At 48.2% G+C, this 27,468-nt stretch overlaps 1 protein-coding gene across 4 annotated transcripts in view; it reads left to right on the plus strand.

Annotated features, from left to right (window-relative positions):
- LOC118699944 (glutamate receptor ionotropic, kainate 1) overlaps nt 1-27,468 on the plus strand; it is a 103,990-nt gene that overhangs the window by 56,009 nt on the left and 20,513 nt on the right. For 2 of the 4 annotated variants that reach the window (XM_036404211.2, XM_036404210.2), the window contains exons 5-13: nt 3,915-3,968; nt 4,871-5,044; nt 8,091-8,234; nt 15,287-15,394; nt 16,057-16,101; nt 18,639-18,752; nt 19,766-19,969; nt 20,348-20,571; nt 24,641-24,759. In XM_036404211.2, coding sequence (XP_036260104.1) covers nt 3,915-3,968; nt 4,871-5,044; nt 8,091-8,234; nt 15,287-15,394; nt 16,057-16,101; nt 18,639-18,752; nt 19,766-19,969; nt 20,348-20,571; nt 24,641-24,759 — 1,186 coding nt within the window. The remainder of the gene's footprint in view (nt 1-3,914; nt 3,969-4,870; nt 5,045-8,090; nt 8,235-15,286; nt 15,395-16,056; nt 16,102-18,638; nt 18,753-19,765; nt 19,970-20,347; nt 20,572-24,640; nt 24,760-27,468) is intronic. The other 2 variants (XM_054518525.1, XM_036404212.2) reach the window with 1 other exon arrangement.

A 27,468-nucleotide genomic window follows, 5' to 3' on the forward strand; every position in this document is an offset into this window, starting at 1 on the left:
TGTAAGATTTCTAACAGGAGCAGGACTCAGGGTCACCTGGAGCTGTCCCCAAAGCAGCTCCTTCTTGTCTGCTCACTGTATTTGGGTGAGGTAGTAGGTGTTTAGTAGGTGTTTAGTAGGTGTTTAGTAGCCCATGGAGCAGGGAGGGGACACTGCTTGTTTCCCAGGGAGGGAGATGCCCAAAAGCTCCTCTGGGAACAGAAGGATCAGCCCAGAACTCTGCTGGAGATGTGCTGGCAGTGTGTGCACCAGGGACCTCTTCACTCGCCTCCTCCAGCCTCTGCTTTACAAAACACCACAAAAGACAGATTTCTTCTCTAATTTCTGCTTATTTATGGCTTCCACTAAAGCCCCATCAAGCCATGCTTGTTGTGTGCACAACAAGAACAGGTGAATCAATAACACGATTCAACCCAAGTACAGAGCCTGCACTCAGCTGAACAAGCTGTTCCCTTTCTCTCTGACGAGCTCAGGGACCCTGGATTCCCTCAGCCCCTGCCCAGCCCCACAAGGCCTGGCCCTCCTTTGCTGGTTGTGGCATTCACCTGCAATATTTGGTGGGCAGAGGGTCTGTGCTCCGAGCAAATTAAATGTGGCTCTTGCAAATTGCAATCTGTTTTATGCACAAAGCCTGCAATTTACCCTGCACACTGTTCAGTCTGATATTGCCTTTCATGTGAGGAACTTGGCTGAAGAGGCTGAGTTGTTGTGCTTAACCCTCAGTTTGTGCTAACAGGCCAGGAACAGTGATCTGAACACAGATTTTACTGCTAGGCAAACTCACCTCTCAGAAAGTACATCCCTGCCAACCTTAAATGACCTACTCCTTTCTTCACACCCCCAAAATACATTTGAGGAAGTGTACTGTATATTTAATCAGGTTTAAGGCCCTCACAGAGCATCCTATAAAGACGATGTGACAGACAATGAAAAGAATCATTAATTCAGTTCCTCCAGAAGGCAGAAAAACCAGGTGTCACCATGGAGTACATTCCTGGTACAGTGATAGATGTGGGAATAGAAAACTTCAGCTCCTGACTCTGCTCCTTCCAGGAACCTGGCAGGAAGGCTGGAGCCCACTCCCTGCTAAGAAAAGGCTGGATTAGCTCTGTTCCCACTTCCACAGGAGAAACACAGTGGCACATCCCCCCTCTGTGGGTGAGAAGCAGGGATGGACTGCCCTTAGAAAACAGAGGGGTAATTAATTGGAAAATGAAATGCATTTAATGGTCAGGAAATCAAATAACAGCTCGAGTGAGGGAAATGCAGAGTGAAAGCAAGCACAGGACTTGGTGCAGTTCCCACTAATGCACTTGCCCATCATTCCAGTTCCAGCCCGCCTCGAAGGCAGACTGACAATGGATCTAAATGAGGCAGGGAGTGTTTTACAAGATGAACAAATGCAAGTTAGAGCTGGGATGTGATTCAAGCCAAGAACAGGGCACCCAAAAGAGATTTTCAGACATAAGAGAGAGTATTTTTACCCAGTCTCTGTCAGCTTGCCATATATAATTTGACCACTGATATTTTCTTGGATTCACTTCATGGTTCATGACCCGCAGCTGAAAGTGCACAGCTGCAAAGGACAAGGCCCAGGCTCCTGATCTGGAAGGGATAATTAGAGATGGAAGTGTCTTTATCTCCCATTGTCCAACCATATCTGAGTTTGGCTGAAGAACAAATGTTGTACAGGGAAGGCTGGGCAGGAGATGTACCAAGAGAATATCTGAGGCTGATTTCCCTAGTTTACATTCATCTGAGTTCCACTGTAAGTAAAAGCTATTATTATTTAAATAGGACGTTTGTATCAGGTGCATAATTATTTACATAATTACATGCAAAGTTATTTAAATAGCGCTGTGCAGTGAAGCCTCATCCCAGTTTCCTGTGGGCAGGCACACAGACAGAGATGTTGCCTTCCCCTCTCTCTCCTGAGCTGCTTCTCTCTTTCAGGTCACCTGCTCTGTGGGAAGCTTTGCCAGGTGCTTCAGGGGCGTCCCAGCCTGAAATCCATCCTTGCTCCAAGCAGGCTTTTATTGTCCTGCTCCTGGGAGCTGCTGGGAGCTGCTGTCCTGTGTCTGCTGTGCTGCAAACACTCAGCAGAAGAGCCCTGGACACTCCTACTTACACTGGCAGGAGCAGCCAGGGAATGAAGGCTTGGGAGTTATTGATGCTTTGGGATGTCCAGCCTGATTCTCAGCATTCCTCTTGCTTTTGCTTTGACTTGATTCCGCCTCCTGTTTCCCTGCATCAGAGCATTAAATTGTCCTTTGGTGTGAATTTTGCTTAGCAGCCATATTACCCTTAAACATGAATTATTATTGCAAATTCTGCCTGATCCTCGAATAAAAAGCCCCTATTTAGTATCTAATGCACATGTCAAAGTGCTAAATAGCTTTTAGCTAATTCTCATCCTTAATGACTGAGAGAGGGGAGGACAACCAGTTGAGGCTGTTCTCCTCAGGGGCTCTGTTTCTGCTTGTCCTGGGGTGTGGAAGTTTTGCATGTTTGTTTGGGCATTTTTTCTGCCTTGACTTGGGGTAGTTGTGCTTTAAGGAACAAACCTGTAGCGTGACTTCTGCAATCACTTCCCACTGGGCTCTTTCAGTGCAGTTCCAGCTCAGAGGAGATCTGCATCATAAAAATCCCATCAATTTGGCACCTCCTTTGCAAAGCCACAGAAATCCAGTGGCTCCAGGGAGGGGGACTGAGTCCAGCCAGGTCAGCTGGGAAACACAGCACACAAAAGTTCCCCCGATTCAGCCCTGTGTTCTTATCTGTGCATAAACAGGGCAGGAGCAGCAGCCTCCAGCTTATTCTACAGGTAATAAAAGAGCTCCAAGAAACAGAATAGGAGAGGATTAATAAAATCAGAAATAAAAAAGGCAATTTTGATGTGTAAATCCAGTGGAGCATTTCAATGAAATAGTTGCCTTCTGGCTTGACTTTTAGTGGCTGGAAATGGATCAGTTGTTTGCGATTAACACTGAGCTGGTTTTATTATCTGCTGCAGCTCAGAAAGTTCAGGGTTCTCTTTCTCCCTTTCTTTTTCTTTTTTTTTTTTTTTTAATGTGAGGAATTGCCATAGACAATCACTTAACTGATGTTCAGAGGCTTCTGTCAGCAAAGGGAATTTTGGCCAGCCAAATCCCTCTATTTCCCCCTGCCTTTCAAACAGCCCTTCAGGCACTCCAAAACTGTCCTAAAAGGGAATTAGTAACAGATCCTTGCACTGCTGTGATCAGGACTGAGCAGGAATTAACCTTGGTCTGTGTTGCTGTTGAGGCAATGAATTCCTCAGCACTTTCCCGGTTTATAATTCCTCCTCCTCCTCCTCCTCACAGGATCCCAGAGAGGGCTGAATTCTCCTGGATAAGTGGAGGAAGGCTGCAGGGAGGCTGTTTCTTCCGAAGTTTCTTCCATCCCAGCAGTTTTGTCACCCTCCTGCTGACCCACATTCCCCAGTGGAACAACAGGCACTTAGAGAATCTTCCTTGTTTCTGTTTTCCTGCTTTACTCCTGAGCCCTCAGCAGTGTCCTGTTCTCACCTGGCAGCAGAATACAAAAACCTGTCCCTAAGCACTTCTCCTACCAACCGTGTTGTCTGCTAATAAATTCATTTTTAGCACTCTCAGACTGCAGACTAAAGGATTTTTAAAATCAGCATCTCGTTATGTCTAGTAATTTTTCTTGTCCTGGAAGTTTTGCAATCTTTAATCTCTTTCCTGAGCAGAGATGATAAAAACATCATTTAAATACAACAGGGTATTTTTGGCTCCTAAAGAAAACTGTGGGTTTTATTGCAATCAAGCTCTCATGACCTGTGACGTGCTTAACCCTTGCTTTCCAAAGGCACTGCAGCACACTGGGAGCTTCCAGAGTAAAGTACCTTCACCTTTCCATCTCTTTCACAGATTCTCTCCATGGGAATGATGACAGAATACTACCACTACTTTTTTACAACACTGGTAAGGAACACTATAAACATCTGGGGGAGAATTTCCTCTGTTTCAGAAAAGACAGATAAATTTTCCCCTTTCTCTAGGAGATCTTTGTTGCCATTAGTCAAGGAAACCCCTGGAGAATGGGTGCTAACACTCCTTAGGAATATCAGGACCCACAATTTCTTAAGAAAGCTGTTTGGCCCCATTTCTGGGGCTGGCCAACACTTTAATGTAGTGAAAATTAATTGCAGTTATGCTGATTAATGTACCTTCAGTACAGATGGACCAGGGTGAAACAAAATAAAGAATGAATGGCTTTGCACTGTGGGCACTGCTGGTTCATCACTGTTTAATTGTTTCATCTACTTATAAAACCACAGAGCCACAAACGGATAAAAGCACTGAGGAAATTTTATAATAAGAGTTTTCTTTGGTGGCACGAACAGAGCTCAGGAAGGTCCCACACGGTTCAGTCACCCCAGGTGCCCTGTAAATGCCATGTGGAGCACGTGGAGCCTGCGTGCACTGACCTGTGCATGCCACAGCCTGGCAGAGGTGCCTGGGGAGCCATGGCAGGGGAAATTGGGATTCCTAAGCAGCCAAAGTGCAGCCCTCACCGCGTCTCTCGGACTTTTCCTCCTCTCAGCTTAGAAAGCAGCTTGACACTGGCCAGCTAATTCCTCATGTCAGCCTGTCAGAGCTGCAGCACTGCTATAAATTCACATGTGCAGGTTGCTTGCAGAGCAGTTCTGCAGTGGGGAATTGATCTTTTGGCTCCCAAAAGCAGCTGTGTGTTGTGACACTCATCTCACTCACACAGCTTTGGCTCAGTCAGGTTTCACACAGGAGCCAGGGCGGGCACAGGGGAAAAAGCCCCACAATTTCCTTTAGAAATGGTTCTGTTTGTGTTCCTGCTGGTGCTTTAGGACCTGTTTGCCCTGGACCTGGAGCCCTACAGGTACAGCGGGGTGAACATGACGGGCTTTCGGCTGCTCAACATCGACAACCCGCACGTGTCGGCCGTGGTGGACAAGTGGTCCATGGAGAGGCTGCAGGCACCACCCAAGCCTGACTCGGGGCTCCGGGATGGCACCATGACTGTGAGTGAGCCAGGGGGGCACAGGGACAGGGAGGGAGCTGCCAGGCTGGCAGGGGTGGCACAGGGACAGGGAGGGAGCAGCCAGGCTGGCAGGGGTGGCATGGTGGCACTAAGTGAGCAGCCAGGCTGGCAGGGGTGGCATGGTGGCACTAAGTGAGCAGCCAGGCTGGCAGGGGTGGCATGGTGGCACTAAGTGAGCAGCCAGGCTGGCAGGGGTGGCATGGTGGCACTAAGTGAGCAGCCAGGCTGGCAGGGGTGGTATGGTGGCACTAAGTGAGCACCAATCCTGCCAGGGGTGGCCCAGGGACAATGCCCCAGCATGGTGCCATCGTTCATCTCACACTGCTGATGACTGAAATGCTGCCCCACTTCTCCCATCACCCTCTGCACTGTGCAGCAGGAAATGCAGCAGAAAATGGGACTTCCCCAGCAGGTGCAGGATTTGTGACCTGCAGGGGCAGATCCCACACGTGTGGGAAGGGAGTAGCATTTTTAAAAGGGTGAAGTGCCCTTTCTCTTCATTTCCATCTCTACAGAAGCTCTGGCTTTTGAGAGGTAATTTAAAGATAGATGAGAGGTATCATCAAGGCAGGGAATCAGGATTCCTCCCAGCACTCCCCCAAGGAGGAAGGGAAAGTGTAGGAACAATTACAGGGACGGCATGACTCCATTCAGTTTGGCAGGGTGAAGGGTTGCCATCTCTTTGCAGTATGAAATAATGTGGAGCTCAAAGTGATAAGAAATAGATTTTATTGCAAATGATTGCAGGGAAAATTTGGAAATGTCTTAACATCCTGAGGAGAAATGCGTTAAGTGTGCTGTCCCTGGCATTGCACACACTGGTGCTGCTTTGGGCTGTGTCACCATGCTCACTCATATCCAAAGCAGGGAGAAGGTTGTCCCTGGGAATTCCTGATGGGAATCCACGCAGAAATCCCCCAAATACAGCACTGGGAAAAGCAAAGTTCTCAGCACTATTCTGCTCTCCTTGCTGTCCCTGACTCTTGTGCTCTCCTTTGCATCTTCATATCTCAGTGTCCTTGATGCCCTGGCACAGCACTGAGGGGAGGCTCTCCCTCCTTGCTGGGATCATTTCAGTATTCCCAGCAGGTTCCATTATTGCCCAGTTTGATGGAGAGCTGCACCACTGCTGCATTTCATTTAGCAATAAGGCTGTGACAGGCGGCAGAGTGCACGGAGATCAGGACTGTACATCCTGTTATTAACTCAGGATTTATCCCTTCTAGTTCATGCTCTGCTGTTTGCCCTGAAAGCAGCTTGTGGGAAGTCAGCAGGGCACAAGCAAGACAGCTCTGAGTTCACGTCCTGCTGGATGCCCAAACTGCACCCAGAGGCACAACTGGTCTAATGAGATCTCTGGCTTTCTTTGCAGTGGCTTCAGCAGCACACAAAAATGAGAAAAACAAGTTCCAGGCCTGACTCTGAGTCTCTCTCTCCTGACATAAAAGCGCACAAGTCAGGGCGAGGTGCTTGGGAAATGAGGTGACTGTTGCACCCCACAGCCCCAGGCAGTGCCACGGCGAGGGGAGAAGTGACGAGCCCAGGGAGGTGGCGCAGCTCCCCGCTGCCACACGAGGCAGGGACCGGCGACAAGTGGCGCAAGGAAAGGGCTGAGCAGCCAGGCCTGGCAGTGCCGCAGACACCGTGGGCTCAGGGCAAAGCGTCAGCCCTGCCAGACAGAGCAGAGCGAGGACAGAGGAGCTTTCTCACCAAGCTTCTCCTCCCAGGGTCGCTGGGACACAGGCAGAGCCAGTAAAATCCAACCCTGAGTGCCCAGTCCAGTGTAAAAACTGAGGTCTGCTGGCACTGATGGGGATATTTCCATTGATTTTGAGGGATTTGGGGTCAGCCCTTATGCCCTGAGTGTGCTTGGAACAACTGTCTGCTGTGAGACACTTCACAGTGAGAACAGCTGGCATTGTCTCCTCCTGCTTGACTCATCACTCACAATGTTTTCTGTTCTCACAATTTGCTCCCAATGTGGAGCATTATTTTGGGCAGATTTTGACAAGCACATCAAGACCAGTTCCTCTTCTGCTCTATCTTAAGATTAGTCCTTAAATTCAGATACACTTGAGCAAAACCTCCAATGCTGGGACCGCTGATGCTGTTGTAATTTAGTCAAGTAAATGGCACAAACAAAGAGGCAAATGTATTAATTTCCCAGAGGAATTGCATGGAGAAGAAGCAGAAAACTGATCAGCTCTGTAGTTCCTATAGAGGAGTCTGGTTTCTCATCTGCAGAATTGCTGCCTTCTTTCCTTCAGGCCCTGGTTTAATTATTCATTAGGTTTACCTGGAAGGTAATTTGTGCAGCATCATTAGGGAGACACAGCCATTCCCACCTCACTGTGAGAGCACTGAAGCCCAGTGTGGGTGAGGGTGAGACTTTTCTGAGGTGACAAAGTGGGACAGAGTGTGCGATGTCACTTTGAGGCTGTGCCTTTAAACCCACAAACCCACTCCCAAAAGAAACACAGATGCACAAGGAGCACCCAGTAATTTTGGTGTCTGAATATATGGGGTAATATTCAAGGATCCAAGGGCTGTAGTGGGAAGCTAGATGTGTGAGTCCAAGTTAATCCCCCAAAGCACACCTCCAGAGGACATTTTCCCTCTCTCTAGAACACCATTGCACACATTTGTGCCAAAAGCCAGGATCCTGGAGGGCAGCAGATACCTGGGCAGTGGGATGTGTCCCAGGTGATCAGTGGGATTGGCTTCCCGGGAAAGCAGAGCCAGCCTGTCCTGTTGGGAAGGAATCAATCCTACAAGTGCCATGAGAAGAGTGGCTCATGCACCTGGGACTTCTTAGAACCCCTCTCCGGCCTGCCTGGGACCCCTGAGCTCTAGCTCTCTGTAGCTACCTGGTGTGGTTTCCCTGCCAGTGCTGAAAACACTCCAAAACAACACAAAGGACTGGATTTGGCTGCTCCTGGCTGCAGTGGGGGCAGGCAGTAACTCGCTCAGGGCCGTGTTTGTGCAGAGCAGTGAGCAGTGACTCACTCAGGGCCGTGTTTGTGCAGACGGAGGCAGCGCTGATGTACGACGCCGTGTACATGGTGGCCGTGGCCTCGCAGCGAGCGGCCCAGATCACCGTCAGCTCCCTGCAGTGCCACCGCCACAAGCCCTGGCGCTTCGGGCCCCGCTTCATGAACCTCATCAAAGAGGCAAGTGCAGAGCCCTTCCTCCCTCCCTCCCTTCCTTCTTCCCTTCCTTCCTTCCTTCCTTCCTTCCTTCCTTCCTTCCTTCCTTCCTTCCTTCCTTCCTTCCTTCCTTCCTTCCTTCCTTCCTTCCTTCCTTCCTTCCTTCCTTCCTTCCTTCCTTCCTTCCTTCCTTCCTTCCTTCCTTCCTTCCTTCCTTCCTTCCTTCCTTCCTTCCTTCCTTCCTTCCTTCCTTCCTTCCTTCCTTCCTTCCTTCCTTCCTTCCTTCCTTCCTTCCTTCCTTCCTTCCTTCCTTCCTTCCTTCCTTCCTTCCTTCCTTCCTTCCTTCCTTCCTTCCTTCCTTCCTTCCTTCCTTCCTTCCTTCCTTCCTTCCTTCCTTCCTTCCTTCCTTCCTTCCTTCCTTCCTTCCTTCCTTCCTTCCTTCCTTCCTTCCTTCCTTCCTTCCTTCCTTCCTTCCTTCCTTCCTTCCTTCCTTCCTTCCTTCCTTCCTTCCTTCCTTCCTTCCTTCCTTCCTTCCTTCCTTCCTTCCTTCCTTCCTTCCTTCCTTCCTTCCTTCCTTCCTTCCTTCCTTCCTTCCTTCCTTCCTTCCTTCCTTCCTTCCTTCCTTCCTTCCTTCCTTCCTTCCTTCCTTCCTTCCTTCCTTCCTTCCTTCCTTCCTTCCTTCCTTCCTTCCTTCCTTCCTTCCTTCCTTCCTTCCTTCCTTCCTTCCTTCCTTCCTTCCTTCCTTCCTTCCTTCCTTCCTTCCTTCCTTCCTTCCTTCCTTCCTTCCTTCCTTCCTTCCTTCCTTCCTTCCTTCCTTCCTTCCTTCCTTCCTTCCTTCCTTCCTTCCTTCCTTCCCTCACGCCTTTCCACCTTTCTGCCTTTCCTCCCTTGCACGCTGTAAGACTTCCCAGGTTTTTTATTTGGTTAATGTTTGTTGTGGATGGTGACGATTTCTAAACAATGTGAGACAACTGCAACAGTTGTTGTGTTGCAGGTTGTTTGATCGGGGATCGATATCCAGAAAACATTGCAGCCGGTATTTCCAAAGAAGGAAATTGCTTCCTGAAGCAATGCTCTCTCTTACAAGACAACTGAGCTTGAGCCACAGATGTCCTAAAAATGCTCATTTTAGTTGAAATGCCTTCACTCTTTCAAAAGTCCCGGTTTTGTTTTGATTTTCAAATGGAAACCTCTCCTTTAGAAAAGTGTGGAAATGGAAATTGGAAATTAGGTGGAGCATCCCACATATGTTTTACTTTTTCCCCACCTCAGTCCCTGCATTTGAAGAATAATTACGATGAAATTAAAAGTTAACAAAAGACTTTGTATCAGTGAATGCCCCTGCAGTGGTGGCCTCCTTATTTTGGGGGATGCTGAGTATAAAACTAAGGGTTCCTGAAGCCTGAACCGGAGTACTTTGCCCAAGAGTAGCAGATGCACCCCAGCAGATCAGTTCAAAGCCTGAACAGTGACACAGCTCTCATTTATCATGGACAGGCAGCTTGTCTTGCACGGAGTGAGATATGGGAGCTAATTACTGATGGCCTTGCAAACAGAGTCTCTCATGGTCAGTAAAACACTCATTTAAATACTCTGAGAGTCTGACTTTCCTGGGGCTGATGTAGCCAAAAAAGGTGGTTGTTAAAAGCAGAGGATAAGGTTTAACAAGACCATATTGAGTTTCCTGTAAAGCCTAAAACAAGAGTTGGAAACAAATAGCAAATACATTTGGACCCCAGATCATGTTAGGGTCTGGTTTGTTCAACAGGGATGGAGGAACTTTATAATCAGGAATCAGTGAATAGGTATGGAGAAAACAAAGTCAAGGAGGCAGAGTGATAGCTTGGGCCCACATAGGCAGAATTTAATTGTCCTGTTTTTGATGTGGTACTGACATTCTGTGAAGGCATTTTACAGACTGATCTAAAGACAGATATTCAGTACTCCAGTCTAAATAGACCAGTTTCAGACAAAGAATTTGCCTGCAGTGATTCCTGCAGATGCTGGAGTTAACAAGTGCTTCAGTGGCTCCCTGGTGAGTTTTTGCATTTTATTTTGGTGGTGAAAAGAACTGAGGTCACCTCATTTGCTTTGTGGGCCAGCTCTATGCAATGTCTGAGATCAAGGCTCTGCAACAGCCCATTAAGGAGTTTTTAATGAGAAGTAAATCCTTGTCAGAAGCTGTGTCTCTCAGTGACCCAGTGCCATTCACAGCTGAGGGATGTTCCAATCCTGGAGCCTTCTGGAGGCATTTGCAGGGAGTGCCCCTTACCCTGCTCAGAGGGAAAAGGAGGTTGTTGGCTGTCTGCAGAGGGGGAACAGCGACAGAAAGGATGATCCCACCTTTTCTGAAGGAAAAATGGGGGTAAACATGAAATATGTTTATAATTGGATGATCCCGTTCTGCTCATGTTCCCTCTAAAGCACAAGATAAGGACCCAGATTATGATTGTTTTTCAATTATCATCAAAACCAGTGTGAGCTCCCCTTGTTCAAACCCAGCCACAATGAAAACAGCAACTGCAGAGAGAAGGATAGAGATGCAGATTGGATTCCGAGGGACTGTTAAATGCCCTCAGGCAGAATCACAGAGAAAGATCTCAGAGACTGAAAGAGATCTGAAGAGATTTCAGCTCCTGCTGTGTTTCTGAGGAGATCCATGGCAAGCACTGAGACCAGGAGGGAGAGCCATCCATCTGCATTCAGAACTGGAAGGAGAAGGAACTGGAGGTTTCTCATTACAGTAAAAGTAGAAATCTAAATTATGACAGAAGGGAAAGCAATCCATCTGCAGAGGTATCCATCAATTTGTTGTGCACAAAGAATCTCCTAAGAGAACTGAACATTTCTGTTGTTTAATGGCCTTTGATTACTCCCAGAGCCAGCATGTCAGTGTTTTCCTGGGAGTGCTTTCCTGCAGAGTGGAACAGATAACAAGGAGAGGGCAGCACCAGAGCCTGATGCCAGAAGAGCCAGGAAGTCTCCCCTGCTCTCTGAGACAGGGGCTGTGGGGCAGCACTGAAATCTTTGTGCGATGACTGGGAAAAGATGGCAACATTTTGCTCCAAACCATGAAATAAAATCTCTTCTGCTGCATCTTTTTTATTGCATTTTAGCACTGAGCCAGTGACAGGGTCTGGGGGTGCTGGCTGGATTTTTTCTCTGGGCTCTGGTGCTACAATATCCAGTTAGATCAAATTGAAACAGCTGTTTACTTTGGTAGGGCTTCTCTCACCAGGTAATTTAACAGCAACACTTGATTCACTCTCACTAAAACAATCTTTTTTCTTTGTTCCACTTCTCATAAACTTTACTTCTAGTCCATGAAGTGCATTTCTGCTATGAGCCTATTAGTGGCTGCTCCTTTGGCCTGGAAACTCTTAATTAGGAGAGCAAACAAAACAACTGCCTGACCTGCATCCCATGGTGCTTTATTAGGAAATAAAGCTCAGCTTCCCGAGAAGACAATGAGGCTGAGGGCAACGTCAATAGGCATTCTTACTCTGAAATCAAATTTCAAGTGGAAAAACACTTATTTATGGAATTATCTATGCCCAGATTGCAAAGTAATTGCAGGATTGCATGCTGGGAATAAATACATATTGAATTGATGAAAATTGATAAAAAATTATCTGCCAGGGTACTGGCACTGTGATATCCAAAATCAAAACAAGCTGTTTGACAAAAAGATTGCATATATTTTCTTCCATTCTGTTTTCAGCTCATTAAATGTTTCCTGGGCAATAGATTTGTTTATAAAAACAAGCAAGAACCATTACAAAGTGACTTTATCTGAATATATGGAGGATGTTTTGATATTTGCTACACAGAACATTTTTTCAGGACATATTTAATATATCCAGGCTTACCCAAACACAGTGCACAATTTTCCACATTCACAGTCCACTAAAATCCCATCCCTCTGGCCGTGGAAAATGCCCCTTTCTGCCTCTCACTGCCTCATTTCCATTCCAGTGCTGCTCAGGGAAAGGCCAGGACTTTTCCTGGACCTCTTCCAAGTAAAGAGGCTGTGGAGCATCATAATTCTCAGTTTATCTCCACAGATAAAGCCCTGTGCTGGCGAGTGCTGAAATTCTCTTTATTCCATCAGTTATGCCAGATTTGGAGCAGGATAATGGCCAAGCCATACCCTCACTCACTGAATTCCATAATCCTGGGGGATCTCTGGTAATAAGAGGATTAATTGTGAGAGCTGACAAGTTGATGTGTGGCTCATCACACACGATTCCCACTCCAAGGAGAAGCAATATCACTGTCACTTCAATCTGGCAGCTCTCTCTGCAATTCCAATAAAGCAGGGGTTTTCTCTTCCCAAAGGAAAGAAAACCAAAGGAAAATTAGGCTGGTCTTGGTCAGTAGCATTTTGGTTATTATTTATTGATTTATTATTTATTTTTATAGTGGTGTTGTTATTTATGGCCTTGGGAGGTTTTGTTACATAAGAGAGACCTGAGGTGTTCTGAGCATTGTAGGTTTAGGTGTTCCTAGGTTTTTGAATTTTTCATTCAGGTACCATCAAAGCCCTCAGAAATTTGGGAATATATGTTCCTTCACCCCTGTGGTCAATTAGCAATGTACATTAAATCAATAACTGATGTTCATTTTTCCTAGGAACTTCTGATAACAAATAAACAGAATATGACCCCAAGAATTAAATATGTATACCGTGGGTCAAAATAACCCCAGGACAGAACAGAGCAGGCAGGAGGATATTCTTATCTCCAAGTAGACTTCACTCCAGCTTCTGAGTGTACTCCTCCCACAAGGAACAGTCCAGTGACTGATTTCTGACCAAACTCCCATTAAAGCCAGGGAAAATCCCATATTGCTTGCCTTCAGGGAAAAGTTTCCAAATTTTCAAGTTACACTTAAACAGCGAGAGAAGGGAAAAAGAGAGAGAGAGAATAAAAAATGCAGGTCAGTTCTACACAATAAATAACTGGATCTGCTCTGTTAGGGGAATTTCTCGAGTCAGTTTGGACACTGCTGCCAGGGATGCACAGGGTGGGATTGTTTGGTGTCTGCGCAGGGCAGGGGCTGGGCTGGGTGATCCTTGGGGGTCCCTTCCCCCTCAGGACATTCCATGAGTCTCTGAAAAGTCTGGAAGCAGCTGAACTGATCCATTCTGGGATTGAACTGTTGATTGGCTCAGGCTGGAATGGAGGCTGCTGCATCGGTCCAAGATGGTGAAGTGGAAATTGATACAGAGCCTGTGATGGGTGGCAATTGATAAAGCTCCTCTGGAGTGTTTGACCTTGGAGGCTGAGTCAGCTCTGTTCCCCTATGTTGGAATTTCCCATCAAGCTATTGGTAGGGATTGTAACTGGAATATTTAACCCCAGAGCTCAGCTTGTGCTTTCCCCACAGTCCCCATCTTTTCCAGCAGTGAAAGCAGGGAGTTCCACAGCTCTCTCTAGGCTGCTTTGTGTATTTTGGCCATGGCAGGTGCCTGCCAGCCTCTGAAGGTGGCTGAAGCTGTGTCTGTAACCTGTCTGTCCACTCCCTTCTAAGGGTCTGAGCAGCTGCTCACAGTGATTCTGTTTGATCAATTACCTGATCAGGCTCCAATTCAGCTTTTATTATGTCCTGTAACACTCAATGTGTCACCAGAAACATAAAAATGGCTATAAATCCTGTGTGTGAAAGCATGAAATCCCATCCCTGTGATACACACAGATGCAGCTCCTGGCTTTTCAGGAAGTTCTGCTTCATTTCAGCTTGTTAATTAGCAAGAACTCTGCATATGATGCTTTCTCTGTTTTGGTTTAGAAGCAATAAAATAAAATTCAGAAATTAAATTCAGAATTCAGATGGTATCTGAAGCATGTTCCTCACCATTAGGATTTAAAAATCCCATCATCATTTAACGTTTCTGAGAAACACTCCCTGAAACTCCTGAGAAACTGATCTCTAAAGAGCAGATTTTATAAAATATTCCAACTTTATGAAAAAGAGATGGGGGCACATCAGAGGAATAAAGAGACAGGCTGGAAAAAGGCATGTTAGAGATTGAAATTCATCCATATGTGTCCACATTCATCCATATGCTATCTTGATTATATCATTATAATAAATAAGTAATAAATAACCCTGCAAGTGTTTCACTGTTTGCAGCAGAGACTTGTGTATGCTCCCAAGTCATTAAGATGGAAAATCTCACAGCAAATTTGTTGCACTGATGCTTTTCCATTCTTATGTTACTTAAGTGTGTATCCAAGTGTGTATTTTGTTTCCACAAATTCCACAAGCACCAGATTTGCCTGAGGCATGTGGTGAGAACTCCCCAGCATCCAAGATTAAATCCTGCAGATCCAGGGCTGGAATTCAGATTAAGCAGGGAGGGGGGACACCAGTCTGTAAGTGTGATTTTTAATGCAGCTTTACTTCTGTCCTCTGTCTCCAATAAATTAAATGAGGCAAGGAACGATGTGTGGTGGAAAAGCTTGTAATTTAAAATTATATGGCTGACACACACGAAGGAACAATGCCATCATTTATTGTCAGCTCTCCTTGTATCTCTGACAAATTTAATCTAATGGGGGGCCTCCCAAAAATAGATTATCAAGATTGTCTGCACTTTTAAACCCATCACTTTGTTTTATGGATAAGCACCAGCTCTGGGGACAAAATGGGGTGGGAGGGAGGGAGATCTCATTTCAAGGCAAACAGGCTTGCTGGAAGGCTCACCAGATACAGGAGAATGAAAGTGCAGTGAATTCTTGTGCAGGGCAGAACTGCCCTGGCTTTGGGCACCTGCAATTCTCCCTTTCTCTTGGGTCAGTCTACATCTTTTTATCAGTACCACACATATGTACATCAATCTATGTAAACTGTCACAGACTTGTGCCTGGTTGCAAAATGCAAAACAGATCAGAAAGAAACTAAACAACAAAATTAAAAAAGGGGTTTTGTCAGAGCAGCAAAGCCCCGGATGCTTAAAAGCCCCCAAATTTGGAAGTGGTGTATTTAAATGGCAGCTATTACTGAGAGCTCTTGCCGTGGGTTCAGAGTGGCTCCTGCTGGGTGCCACAGGCAGGGTGTGTTTGTGTCCCCAGGCACGGTGGGAGGGCCTGACCGGGCGCATCACCTTCAACAAAACCGACGGGCTCCGGAAGGACTTTGACCTGGACATCATCAGCCTCAAGGAGGAAGGCACAGAAAAGGTAAAAAAAACATGGCCAAAAGTTCCTTTGACAAGGGCACAGTTCCTCAGCTTGAATCTCCTGTGTCTGGGGTAAAAAAACCCCACCATTCTCAAGTGATTTGAGTCAGAGTTAAAGCAGAGCTGCTAAGATTGGGTTTTCATTGTGCAGTGCATTTCGAGGTATGGGAGAGGAATGTGGGGCAGGCAATATTATCTAATGGAAAGAATCATCTTAAATGCACCTCGTTTTCAATTCTTGCCACTGCAACTGTGGATGGTAAATCCACACACAGAGATAGATAAATCTATATAGCAGTGCACAGATGAATGTGACATGAGGGAGAGAGGAAAGAAGGTGCTTGAGTAATAGCCTCAACACAGTGGAGATGTTGGGAATTCTCCAGGTTTCTGGGGTTGCATTTGCTCTCTTTCCCCTTTCCAGCCCTCAGCCAGCGCTATGGGCTGCCCTGGGGATGGCAGCTGCGGGTGTCCCAAAGCCCAGCCCAGGTGACAGCAGCTCCCGAGGCTGCTGGCCCCTGCTCTGTGTGCTGGCTCAGCTCTGGGTGCTAATTGCTGATGGGTTAATGGAGAATTTAACTGTAATTGCTCCCACACAGCTCTCCAGACAGCTTCTCTTTTCATTTTTAATGAAGCGCTCTGTTTGTTTTTCCCTGTACCAAGGCTGCTGGCGAGGGTTCTAATCATTTGTATAAAGTGTGGAAGAAGGTTTGTACACAGACAGGTGATGCCAAAACCCTCTGGGCTGGGTCTTCTCACTCAGCCTTTGGGTTTTAATGGTCACTCTCCTATTGCAGTTTAGAGACAACAGGCTCTCTGAAAGCAGGAATTTTCCTGCTAGGATAAGTTTTTCTCCACTTGAGACACTGTAATTGCAAAGACTAAGAAGATCTTGGCAGGATTCAGCTTTCTCACCAAAATCAGGGGGGTTTAAATATTATTTTACTTCTTGGGAGCTGTGCTTTTCCCATCTTTGAGTAAAGGCCCCTGCTGCAGCAAAACCATTCCTTTTTTCCTGTGCCATCCTTCCTGATTCACCTAAAATTTACAGGGTAGAATTACAGTATTTTGGATGTGTATTGGCATCAGCTCCAAAGTCTGGCTTAATGTGCAGGGTTGGGGGCGTTTTTCCCCACACAAACCTCTCAGTGCTGGCAGTGTTCAAGCATTATTGCCTCAAAATTTGGATGAGTGTGTTATTAGCTCCTTACAGAAAAGAATAGAGATGATTAAGTGGGTGCTGTCATTCACTAACATATGGAAATTGGGACTAAGCTTGTTTATAAAAGATGTAAATTACCCCAGGAGCCTCATCCCTCTTTGAACATAAGGTCCTTGAAACACAAAAGTGGCATTTGGAGAGCAGCTCCACGCACAGCTCCCCACAGGACTTACAACCCCTGGTTGCTGTTCTATATGAGGAGAAGATAAAAACTGCATCCACTAAGTCTGAAGTGTTCTGCAGTCATGAGACAGAAACTTTCTGTAGTGCTTAGAATTGTATTTTGCCCGTGGTCCACACAGGTCTCATTATTCCACACCCCTCCTTCTTGCACAGTGTAGAAAGGTTTTGGGGTTGTGCTCTTTTTGTGAGAACAGACCAGTGTAAAACACCCTTCCTGTTCTCATGGAGCACGTGCATCCTTAATAACCCAGTTTAACCTGCAGCAGATCAGGCTGAGGCACAAAGGCCCTTTCCCCTCCTTCCTGGGGAGTAGATCATCCCCTGACACGCAGAAGCAATGTCCCCTTGGACTGCAGGCATCTCGTGTTCTGCTGAGCTGATTTAAACCGAATTACAGCTGGGTCAGAGCAGGGGCTCGCTGGGGAGGGCCCGTGGCACCTGTCACACTTGTCACTAAACTGCAAAACATCCCCTGAGCTCCCCCGTGATGTCCTACCTCGGTCTGATCCTTCCTCCTCCCTGGGGCCCCTCCAGGCAGGGCTGTCCTGCAGTGCTGTCCCTTTGCCCGGACGTGCAGTGCTCTCCTGCTGTTCTCTGTGTGCTCTGTGACTCTGCTGCTCCCTGGTGCCATAGCTGTCCTCCTCTTTCCCTGCTGCCGGCCAACAAACACATTCCCAGTCAGTAACAGCGGGCAGAAGGGCTCATCCACCCTGGTGCAAGTCCAAGGACACGGATATTTACTGTGTTCCTGGCTCAGGCTGCCATAATAGCCAACATTTGATCTCCTTTGTAAATCTGGGCACTTTCCAGATCAGCTTCCCAACCTGATCTAGTTTTGGAAACAAAGGGAATGACTGACAAATGCTTGGCTTTTTTTTTTTTTTTTAATGGCATGGATGTCCCCATTAAGAATTTGGAAAAAAACGTTTGTAAGGGGCAAAAGCAGTGGCACCTGGGGACACAAACCCCAAGTTGTTGTGCTCTCCACAATGCCCAGCATAAATCAAACTGCCTGAGCCAGCTCCTCCCCTGGAGCTCCTCACATCAGCCCTCAGCCAGGCTGGGCATGAAAATCCAAAGGCAAAACCCCTGGAGATGCTTCCAGCCTGCATTTAAGTTGGGTAAATATTGATGTGAAGAAATAACATGGTTATAATTTCTGCCCCCACAGCGTAGATCCAAATCCACTGAAATGACAAATATCTTCCCTGGAGGCTTTGGATTGGGCAGTAAATACTAGGAGTTTTCACTGTCTCCAGGGCTGGAAAGGAATTTGCCTTTGGCCACTGATGTTTGCAGAGCAAATACTGCTCGGGGTGTGAAATGTACCACCTTGATAGCTCTGGCACATCCAGGAGTCCAGAATGACAGAATAATCTTTGCTAAACCTGTGCTGAAGGCACAGGGCAAGCAAAAGGCCAGTGCATCCATCAGTCAGTTCCAGGGTAGCTATTCAGGCTTTTAACCTGTTCTATCAGAACAGAGAGGTCTTGCCACATGTCTCAGCTCCACCACTGACAAAATTTTTTAAAAACCCATAAAAATAGACATTTGGCTTTATTTTTTCAGCAGGGAACAAAGCCAGCCTGTTCCACTTTAGTAGCCAGCTGGCCACCCCAGCACTGCACTGCCAAGCCTCGCACTCTCAGTGCTCCTGGGTTTGCATTTATGCATTTTGCAGTCATTGCCTGGGATTTCTGAACCAGCCCATGGTGCTGCTGCCTTTCTCCCAGCTGCTGCCCTCTTCTAGCACAGGGTCCCTTCCTGAGTGAGCCCTGAGGGCAGTGCTCTGGGGGTTTAGGGGGTTAGGGCAGCCTCTGACCCGCTCTTCTGTGTGCAGATTGGGGTCTGGAACTCCTACAGTGGCCTTAACATGACGGACAGCAACAAGGACCGCTCCACCAACATCACGGACTCCTTGGCCAACCGCACGCTCATCGTCACCACCATCCTGGTAAGGCTGCCCCAGCTCCGTTCCGGCTCAGGGCCCACACACACACACACACAGAGGATTGACCCCAAAACACCACACTGCCACTGGGAGGCTCCCAGAACCTCTGCCTCCAAAACTGTTTCCCCTTTGCCAGCGTTTCAGGCGAACCCCGCGCACTTTTCCTCCCAGAAGAAGGAACACCCACAAACACGCAGCTTTGCAGTCACTGCTCATACAGCCTTTGTTTTACTGGAAATGAGACAAAGAGGGCTGAAGGGAAGTGGTAAACAGCAGACAGACAGATTGAGTCATTGTGCTTAGATTGTGTGAGGAATGGAAAGGGTTTAACTGGGTATTTGGGAGCTGCTCTGCATTGTGCTCTCTACATGCCCAGCAATGCCACTTTTTTTCTCAATTGCTCTGCCTAGTTCCTCAGGAGGAGGGAGAGAGCTCAAAGGCTCCTTCTATGTGTCTACTACTACTACACAGGTGTTTTGCCACATTAAACTGCTTGCCCAGATCTTCTTCTATCCTAAATCCTGTAAAAGGGAAGCAAAAATGTACTTTGCAATCTGCCTTTGCTGTTCTCCATTCCCTCTTCGGTCCATTTGAAGATATTTCTCAGTAAAGACTTATTTTTCACAGAATACAAAATGCTAGTTTCCCCTAATGGTTTTTTTTTTTTTTTTCTGTAATTTAGGATCCTCTGTCCTTCAGTATCCCTTCCTGTCCCTGGGACAATGTGGGATCCAGACCCTTGGTCTGAGTTTGGAGCTGCTGGGCACAACTGGAATTAAAGCTCCTGGGAGCCCCAAATGGTCCATCCCACTGAAAATTAGGGCCCCTATGCTCATCACTAATTCATTCTGTGAGTTTGTTGATACACCTAGAAGAGCCTTTAATGCACGCAGTAAATTTCTGGTTTCCATGTACTTGCAATCCCCGTGGAAAACATCAGCATCGTGTAGAGAAAGTGATCTAACCCGAGCCAAGGCTCACATCTCTCACTGCCTGTCTGCTGTGTTTTCCTGCAGGAAGATCCCTATGTGATGTACAAGAAGTCTGACAAGCCCTTGTATGGCAATGACAGGTTTGAGGGGTACTGCCTGGACCTGCTGAAGGAGCTGTCAAACATTTTAGGCTTCATCTATGAGGTCAAACTCGTTTCTGACGGCAAATACGGAGCCCAGAATGACAAGGGAGAGTGGAATGGGATGGTCAAGGAACTCATAGATCATGTAAGACTGAACCCTTCTTCTCTCTCTGCTCTCCTTTTGCCTGGAGTATTCTGTATCTGAAATCTTTGCTGGGGTTTTCACCCCTTAGAGCCACTGCTGTGTCTGTTTTGCCACCCATCAGAGCAGGAACGTCTGAATGAGAAGTTTGCAGGTGTTGGAGGGAAATGCCCATCGGTGGCCACGTCCCAAATGTCCCCCTTCCTTATAAAAAGAGAAAATGAAATGTCACACCCCCCAAAAATACCCTAGAAATGTTAAATTCTGTTGAATTTGAGCCAAAAGTGGTTTGTTTTTTAATACTCAGGAAAGAAATTGAGGGAATTGCGGTGGGTTTGCTGAACATGAGGGAGATGAGTGTTTTCCCTTTTGTGCTTCCAGAAAGCTGACCTGGCTGTTGCTCCTCTCACCATTACCTATGTCAGAGAGAAAGTGATTGATTTCTCCAAGCCCTTCATGACACTGGGAATCAGCATCTTGTACCGGAAGCCCAACGGGACCAACCCCGGCGTTTTCTCCTTTTTAAACCCTCTCTCTCCAGATATTTGGATGTATGTTCTCCTGGCCTGCCTTGGAGTCAGCTGTGTCCTCTTTGTCATTGCCAGGTAAGGCCAGGACAGGGTTCTGGATGCACCCACAGCCTCTCCCCTCACAGGTGTTGGATGGGCTCTGAAGTACCATCCTAAGGGGGTTATCCGGTCCTAAACCTTTCTGCAAAGTCTTGGTATTTTCTCATCAACACCGCTTTTCTGTATTGCACTGAGGTTTTGCTTTCTTTAAGGGCTGCTCCAAGCGAAATATCCCATGGGATGCATCAGGAGGCACCACCCCAGCAGACATGTGCTGAAAAGCAGTTTGTTACTTGCATGTAGGCATTTCCCTGTTCCTTAGTTTTGCTGGAGGCCCAACCTCAGAGCTCTCTTCCACCCAAAATTGCTTTGTGCATTGGAGGAGGAGAGGCCATGGGTTAACCCCCCCAGGGGTGGCCTGAGGTGAAAGAGGAGTTTATCCCTCCCCAGCAGCTGTGGGGCTGTGTGCAGTTACTCACCACTTCCCACAGGCTCCTGCAGTGCCTCAGTGCACCATAAATAATAACTCCACTGTACGCAACCCATGATCTCAGTCATGACTAATCTTAAATCTGCTCCTCTCTGGCAGATTGACTTTTCTGCACTTGTGTGCCAAGACTGAAAACGTCCCCCAGCCCTCTCCACCTCAGAACAGTGGAAGGAAGCACAAATGCTTTCCTTGAGCTGATGCCTGAGAGCAGTGCCTAGTTAGATTCAGCTGCATGGACTGAAGAAGTGAAATTGTGCTCATGTTAATTTAGATTTATACATTTTAAGCTAAGCTGCTCTTGAAATCCACAGTGAGACCTGTCCATGTCTCCAAATGCACCAAGATTTCTGTAAGATTTGCAAAGTGTTTCAGCAAATATTGTTTGCTTTTAATAACCCCAGAAACCATCCATTTCTTAGCACTGTCACAGAAAATTACATGGCTACTCACATTTTGACATCAGTTCCTGGAAAACAAATACTTGGGAATAATTTGCACAGACTGGTATAATCCTCCTGTCATTTCTTTCAACTTTTCAGCAGCTGAATAATTTCTCATTTGTCTCTGAGCCTTACATAGCCCTGTCATTGTTACATTAATTTTAAAACTCAAACACTGAAGTTTTTATCGCTGTGAAGGGTTGCAGACTGGCAAAGCTCTGTTCCAAGTACACTGCCAGTGGATGAACAAGGTGTTTTCTGCCAAAATTTCCCTTTCTGCTAATGCCATCTCAGCTGTGCTCTTACGTCAGTGAAGGTAGAGCCAAGTAGCTGAGTCAATAATGTCACACAGACCCAGTGGAAAAAGGTGCTCGGGTGACCTTGAGCATCTCAACTTTATCAGAAACCTCAGCACAGCTGCTGCTGAAGAGGGAGAAAACCAGGGGGAAAAAGGCCAGGAAAGCAGAAGCTCTGAGCAGTGAATTCTGCTGGACTGTAAACCAGAGCTCAGTACAGCAATAGAAACACAAGAAGAAAACCAGCTTTTGTTTTGAGGTGTAAAAGAGGCATACACCCTACTAACACAGTGAAATATGTAGCCAGGGCTAGAAAAACCTTCCCAGTCTGGAAGACGAGGCCTTGCTGCCAGAATTTCATGGCCCTTTTACTCTTTCTGTGATGGAGACATGTCTTTCCAGCTCGCTGAATGTGGTGGTTTTCTGAAACCACGCAAAATTCCAGCCTTGGGCTTCCCAAGCAGGTCAGGCAGAGGGATTTATTCTTCTTCCTGCCCTGTGTGAACACTGTGGGGGGAACTCTTCACTCCTAGGGCTGTTGGAGACCTACTGGTGCTAACTGGGGTTCTCCTGTGAAGGATGTGTTTCCCTCTGTGTGCATGAGCTGAGTCTGGTCACTCCACAACACCTGCTTCCATTATTACAGCAGAAATCTGAAACATCTAACTTGGGAATTACTTTTCTTTTGATGGGTGCATGCAGAACTGTTGTAACTTGAACCTGGAAACTTTGTCTTTTGTCATGATTTTTTATACTCTCGTTCTGGGTATTGTGCAGCTGATGGCATCCTAAGCTACATCCTCTCCCAATTAACGGGTTCATTATTACCAGACTTCATTACTTCAGCCGAGCAAGGCACTCCGCTCGCAGCCGTGCATAAATTCAATGCTTAATTATATTGTTGCAACAGTAATTAGAATGTGTTGGGTGAGGCTGTCAATTAAAGCTGCATCCACACGTTCCACGAGGAAGCCACGTGGCACTGGGGAGGAGGAGCAGTCCTTGGGGTGCTCCTGCTGGGTGCGTGCTCAGCCCAGAGCCCTTCCAGGGATCCCTGTGCAGCTCCATCCCTGCAGCGCCCATCCTGTGTCCTGTGCCTTGGGGAGCTGCCTCCCAAGCTGGGGAGAGCAGGGTGCTCTGAATGCCTGCCCTGTGGGGCTGGTCCTGAATGGGCACCTGCTCCAAGGGGGACTCCGTGGTCCTGCTGGCTCCCTGCCAGCTCAGAACACCCCGTGATCCTGGGAATGCTGGGCAGTGCTGCTGCAGGGACGGCACAACCAGCATGCACTGACAGAGAGTGGTGCTGCCCTGACAGGGCTGCTGCTCCTTCCCTGTTCCCAAAGTGCAGCCCAGGAGCAGCCCCGTGGCTCCCAGCAGTGCCCCGGGAGTGGGGCAGGGAGCCATGGGGCTGTGGCAGGGAGGAGAGGAGCAGCAGCCCTGTGCCAGGCCCAGCAGCATGCCACCCATCGCTCCACAGCTGATGCACAGCTGGCACGGGGCAATGCCAGTGTCTGGGGATGCCCTTCATGCCCAGCTCTCCTTTGGCAAAGGGCAGTGCCATGTCCCAGGACACCCTTCACACCAAGCTCTCCTTTGGCACGGGACAGTGCCATGCCCCAGGACACCCTTCACACCAAGCTCTCCTTTAGCACGGGACAGTGCCATGCCCCAGGACACCCTTCACACCAAGCTCTCCATTGGCACGGGGCAGTGCCCATGTTCAGGGACACCCTTCACACCCAGCTCTCCTTTGGCACGGGGCAGTGCCATGTCCAGGGACACCCTTCACACCAAGCTCTCCATTGGCACGGGGCAGTGCCCATGTTCAGGGACACCCTTCATGCCCAGTCTCCTTTGGCACGGGGCAGTGCCATGTCCCAGGACACCCTTCACACCAAGCTCTCCTTTGGCACGGGACAGTGCCATGTCCCAGAACACCCTTCACACCCAGCTCTCCTTTGGCACGGGACAGTGCCATGTCCCAGGACACCCTTCACACCAAGCTCTCCTTTGGCACGGGACAGTGCCATGTCCCAGGACACCCTTCACACCCGGCTCTCCTTTGGCACGGGGCAGTGCCATGTCCCAGGACACCCTTCACACCAAGCTCTCCTTTGGCACGGGGCAGTGCCCATGTTCAGGGACACCCTTCACACCAAGCTCTCCTTTGGCACGGGGCAGTGCCATGTCCCAGGACACCCTTCACACCAAGGCTCTCCTTTGGCACGGGCCAGTGCCATGTCCCAGGACACCCTTCACACCCAGCTCTCCTTTGGCAAAGGGCAGTGCCATGTCCCAGGACACCCTTCACACCAAGCTCTCCTTTGGCACGGGGCAGTACCATGTCCCAGGACACCCTTCATGCCCAGCTCTCCTTTGGCACGGGGCAGTGCCATGTCCCAGGACACCCTTCACACCAAGCTCTCCTTTGGCACGGGGCAGTGCCATGTCCAGGGACACCCTTCACACCAAGCTCTCCTTTGGCACGGGGCAGTGCCCATGTTCAGGGACACCCTTCATGCCCAGCTCTCCTTTGGCAAAGGGCAGTGCCATGTCCCAGGACACCCTTCACACCCAGCTCTCCTTTGGCACGGGGCAGTGCCATGTCCCAGGACACCCTTCACACCCAGCTCTCCTTTGGCACGGGGCAGTGCCATGCCCCAGGACACCCTTCACACCAAGCTCTCCTTTGGCACAGGGCAGTGCCATGTCCCAGGACACCCTTCACGCCCAGCTCTCCTTTGGCCTGGGCCAGCCCTCTGTGCCAGGCTCTCCCGTGCCCGTTCCGTGCGTGGTGCCGTGCCGGGGCGTGCTGCTCAGCAGGTTTGCTGTGTGTCCTCTGCTCAATGTTTACAGACTGTTTCTGTTGACTGCCACAGGTTTACACCATACGAGTGGTATAACCCCCACCCGTGCAACCCAGACTCAGATGTGGTGGAAAACAATTTTACTTTACTAAATAGTTTCTGGTTTGGAGTTGGAGCTCTCATGCAGCAAGGTACACCGGTTACACTTCGTTCTCGCACACGTCCCACAGTCTGCTCAAGGGCTTCTGTGCTGGTAAACTCCACCCTCTGTAAACGCAGCATGTACTGTAAAACCTGATCTCACACACGCAGGCTAGCACAGGGGAGGGAGGCCAAGGGCCACTGCCGCTGGGGAACTCTGCAGCCCAGGCCAGGAGGAAGGAGGGCGAGCATCTGAGAGAAAGGGGAGCGTGGGAGTTCTGCAGCTGAAATGGAATTTAATTGCAAGAGGGATATGAAGTGCCTCGTGCTGAAGTTGAGTTTATTGGCATTAGAGGTTTGAAAACAGGAAAATGTTGGGCTCCATCCCAACACAAACAGCTTTAGCTGCCCTAGAAGAACTGTTCCAGCTGCCAAACAGCGAAAGATGCTCTTTCTCCAGAAGGGTTGTTGAGTTTGTAGGCACTTGTCAAACATGTTGTTTAAAACCAACACCAAACCCTGTTTTTCTATGGCTTTTCTGCAGGTATGAGCCCTATCCTGTAAATCATCCAACCCTAGAAGTCTTAACTTAACCTGGTCACAAGCCCCCGTTACTGATGATTTTGGAAACAGCTGACATTTTATTCAGATGCCAAGGAGGGGCAGTGAACCTTTCTCCATGTGGGAAGTCAAATAGACCTATGTACTAAACACATTTGTTTATGGCATTTATGTTCCAAGGTTTCCAATTAAATCACTTTTCACCAAAACTGGGGTCCACTGAAAAGAGAGAAAATGTTTTCTGACAAACATTTCAAGTTGAATGAAAGCTGAACAAAAAAGACCCCACCCCACGACAACCAAAAAGGCAAAGCGCAGCAGTACCTTGGTATTAAATTCCTAAACATTTAAGTGAGGAATGTAAAACCATCTCTGCATTCACACAGGTACAGTTTGTTCTTTCCTCTTTAACAGACATGAGTAAAAGAAATTTAAAAATAAAGAGGATTTTTTCCTAGATGTGGTAGAGAATAAAGTTTGTATTGACCTAAGAGGCACTTGCTCTTAGTGGTGCATTATTGTATTGAGAGGATACAGAGCTTCCCCACAGAAGTTGCTTTGAAGGAGGTTGGATGAAAGAAGAGCATTTCTGCTTTGTTTTGGAGCTTTTTTGTTTTGTTTTCCTTCCAATTTGCCAGTAAAGCACAGGCTGAGGTTTTACAGTATCAGGCAGGTGTGTGTATCTAACTGTGGTTGCCCTGTGTGTGAAAGTGCCCCAGGATTTTGTGTTTCCTGTCCTGCCTTTTTTGGAGTTTACCATCATCCACAGCAAACTGTGGGATGCAGTGTCTGCTCGTTACCACTACCTTGGGTACATGACAGTCAGCCCCAACCAGACTCTGCTTGTCTTTTAAGGAGATTCAAAACAAAACAAGAGAGAAAAAGAAAGAAAGGCAAAAGCAAACATTTGTAAGGCAACACAAATGTTTCCATGTGCAAACTTGTGGTGTGATTGTCTGTGCCCCATGGTCACGTGAAGAGTTTGGACATGATGGGAGCGGTGGTGGAAGTCTGGGTCTAGCGTTGCACTCCTCCTCCTTGGCAGCAGCTGCTCGTTATGCTTGACTGGAAGCCACTTGTGATTAAATTTTAAAATGTGATGATCAGACTTTCTCTTTTCTACAGAGCGTGAGCAAAGTCTGGATCAGGATTGGCTGTCATGTCTGCCATAAAAAGGCACTAGAGAGACTTCAGCAAGTATTGTCTCTGCCCCCGAGTCTTGCTGGCAACATTTTGATTTAGATGCTGCTTCCCCTGTTTTTCCCCTGGAAGTCTCAGATGTGTTTGCATCCTCCGAAAGCATCCAAACAGGGCACATTTCATCCAATCCATCCAGGGAAGCTGTCACTGTCAGACAGGAGAGCTGTCCCTCAGAGCTCAGCTCAGCCAGGAACGGGGCAGGCAGGAGCAGGGAGTGCCCAGGTGGAGCAGGGGGGATGGAGCAGATCCTGGGCTGATCCCACAGCCTGGACAGTAGGAAAAGGGGGGTTCTGTCCCTGTGAGAGCCCAGGTGAGACCCCACCTGCAGAGCTGCCCCAGCCCTGGGGACACAGCAGCAGCAGCAGCAGCACCTGGAGCTGCTGGAGAGAGCCCAGAGGAGGCTCCAGAGCTGCTGCAGGGCTGGAGCCAGGCTGGGAGAGCTGGGGGTGCTCACCTGGAGAGGAGAAGGCTCCAGGGAGAGCTCAGAGCCCTGGCAGGGCCTGAAAGGGCTCCAGGAGAGCTGGAGAGGGACTGGGAACAAGGCATGGAGGGACAGCACACAGGGAATGGACTCAGACTGACAGAGTAGGTGTAGATTTGGTGTTAAGAAAGAATTCTTCCCTGTGAGGACGGGGAAGCCCTGGCACAGGCTGCCCAGAGCAGCTGGGGCTGCCCCTGGATCCCTGGCAGTGCCCAAGGCCAGGCTGGACAGGGCTGGGAGCAGCCTGGGACAGTGGGAGGTGTCCCTGCCATGGCACTGGGTGATCCTCAAGGTCCCTTCTAGCCCAGGCCACTCTATTATTCTAGGATAAACCAATGCTTTTTGCTGGAACCGAGGCACTCAGAAAAGTGAACCCTGGAATAACCATGGGAACAACGAGATGCTGCCCCACTCAGCTCAGCCAGGAGCAGGATTTGCTCTCACCTCACCAGAGCAGTCACTCAGGGCAGGATTACCAGGGTGGGAACTGAGTGTATTCTTTCCTACAAACCATCTT

This window comes from Molothrus ater, chromosome 2 (assembly GCF_012460135.2).
Source record: "Molothrus ater isolate BHLD 08-10-18 breed brown headed cowbird chromosome 2, BPBGC_Mater_1.1, whole genome shotgun sequence".
Classification (NCBI taxonomy): Eukaryota; Metazoa; Chordata; class Aves; order Passeriformes; family Icteridae; genus Molothrus; species Molothrus ater.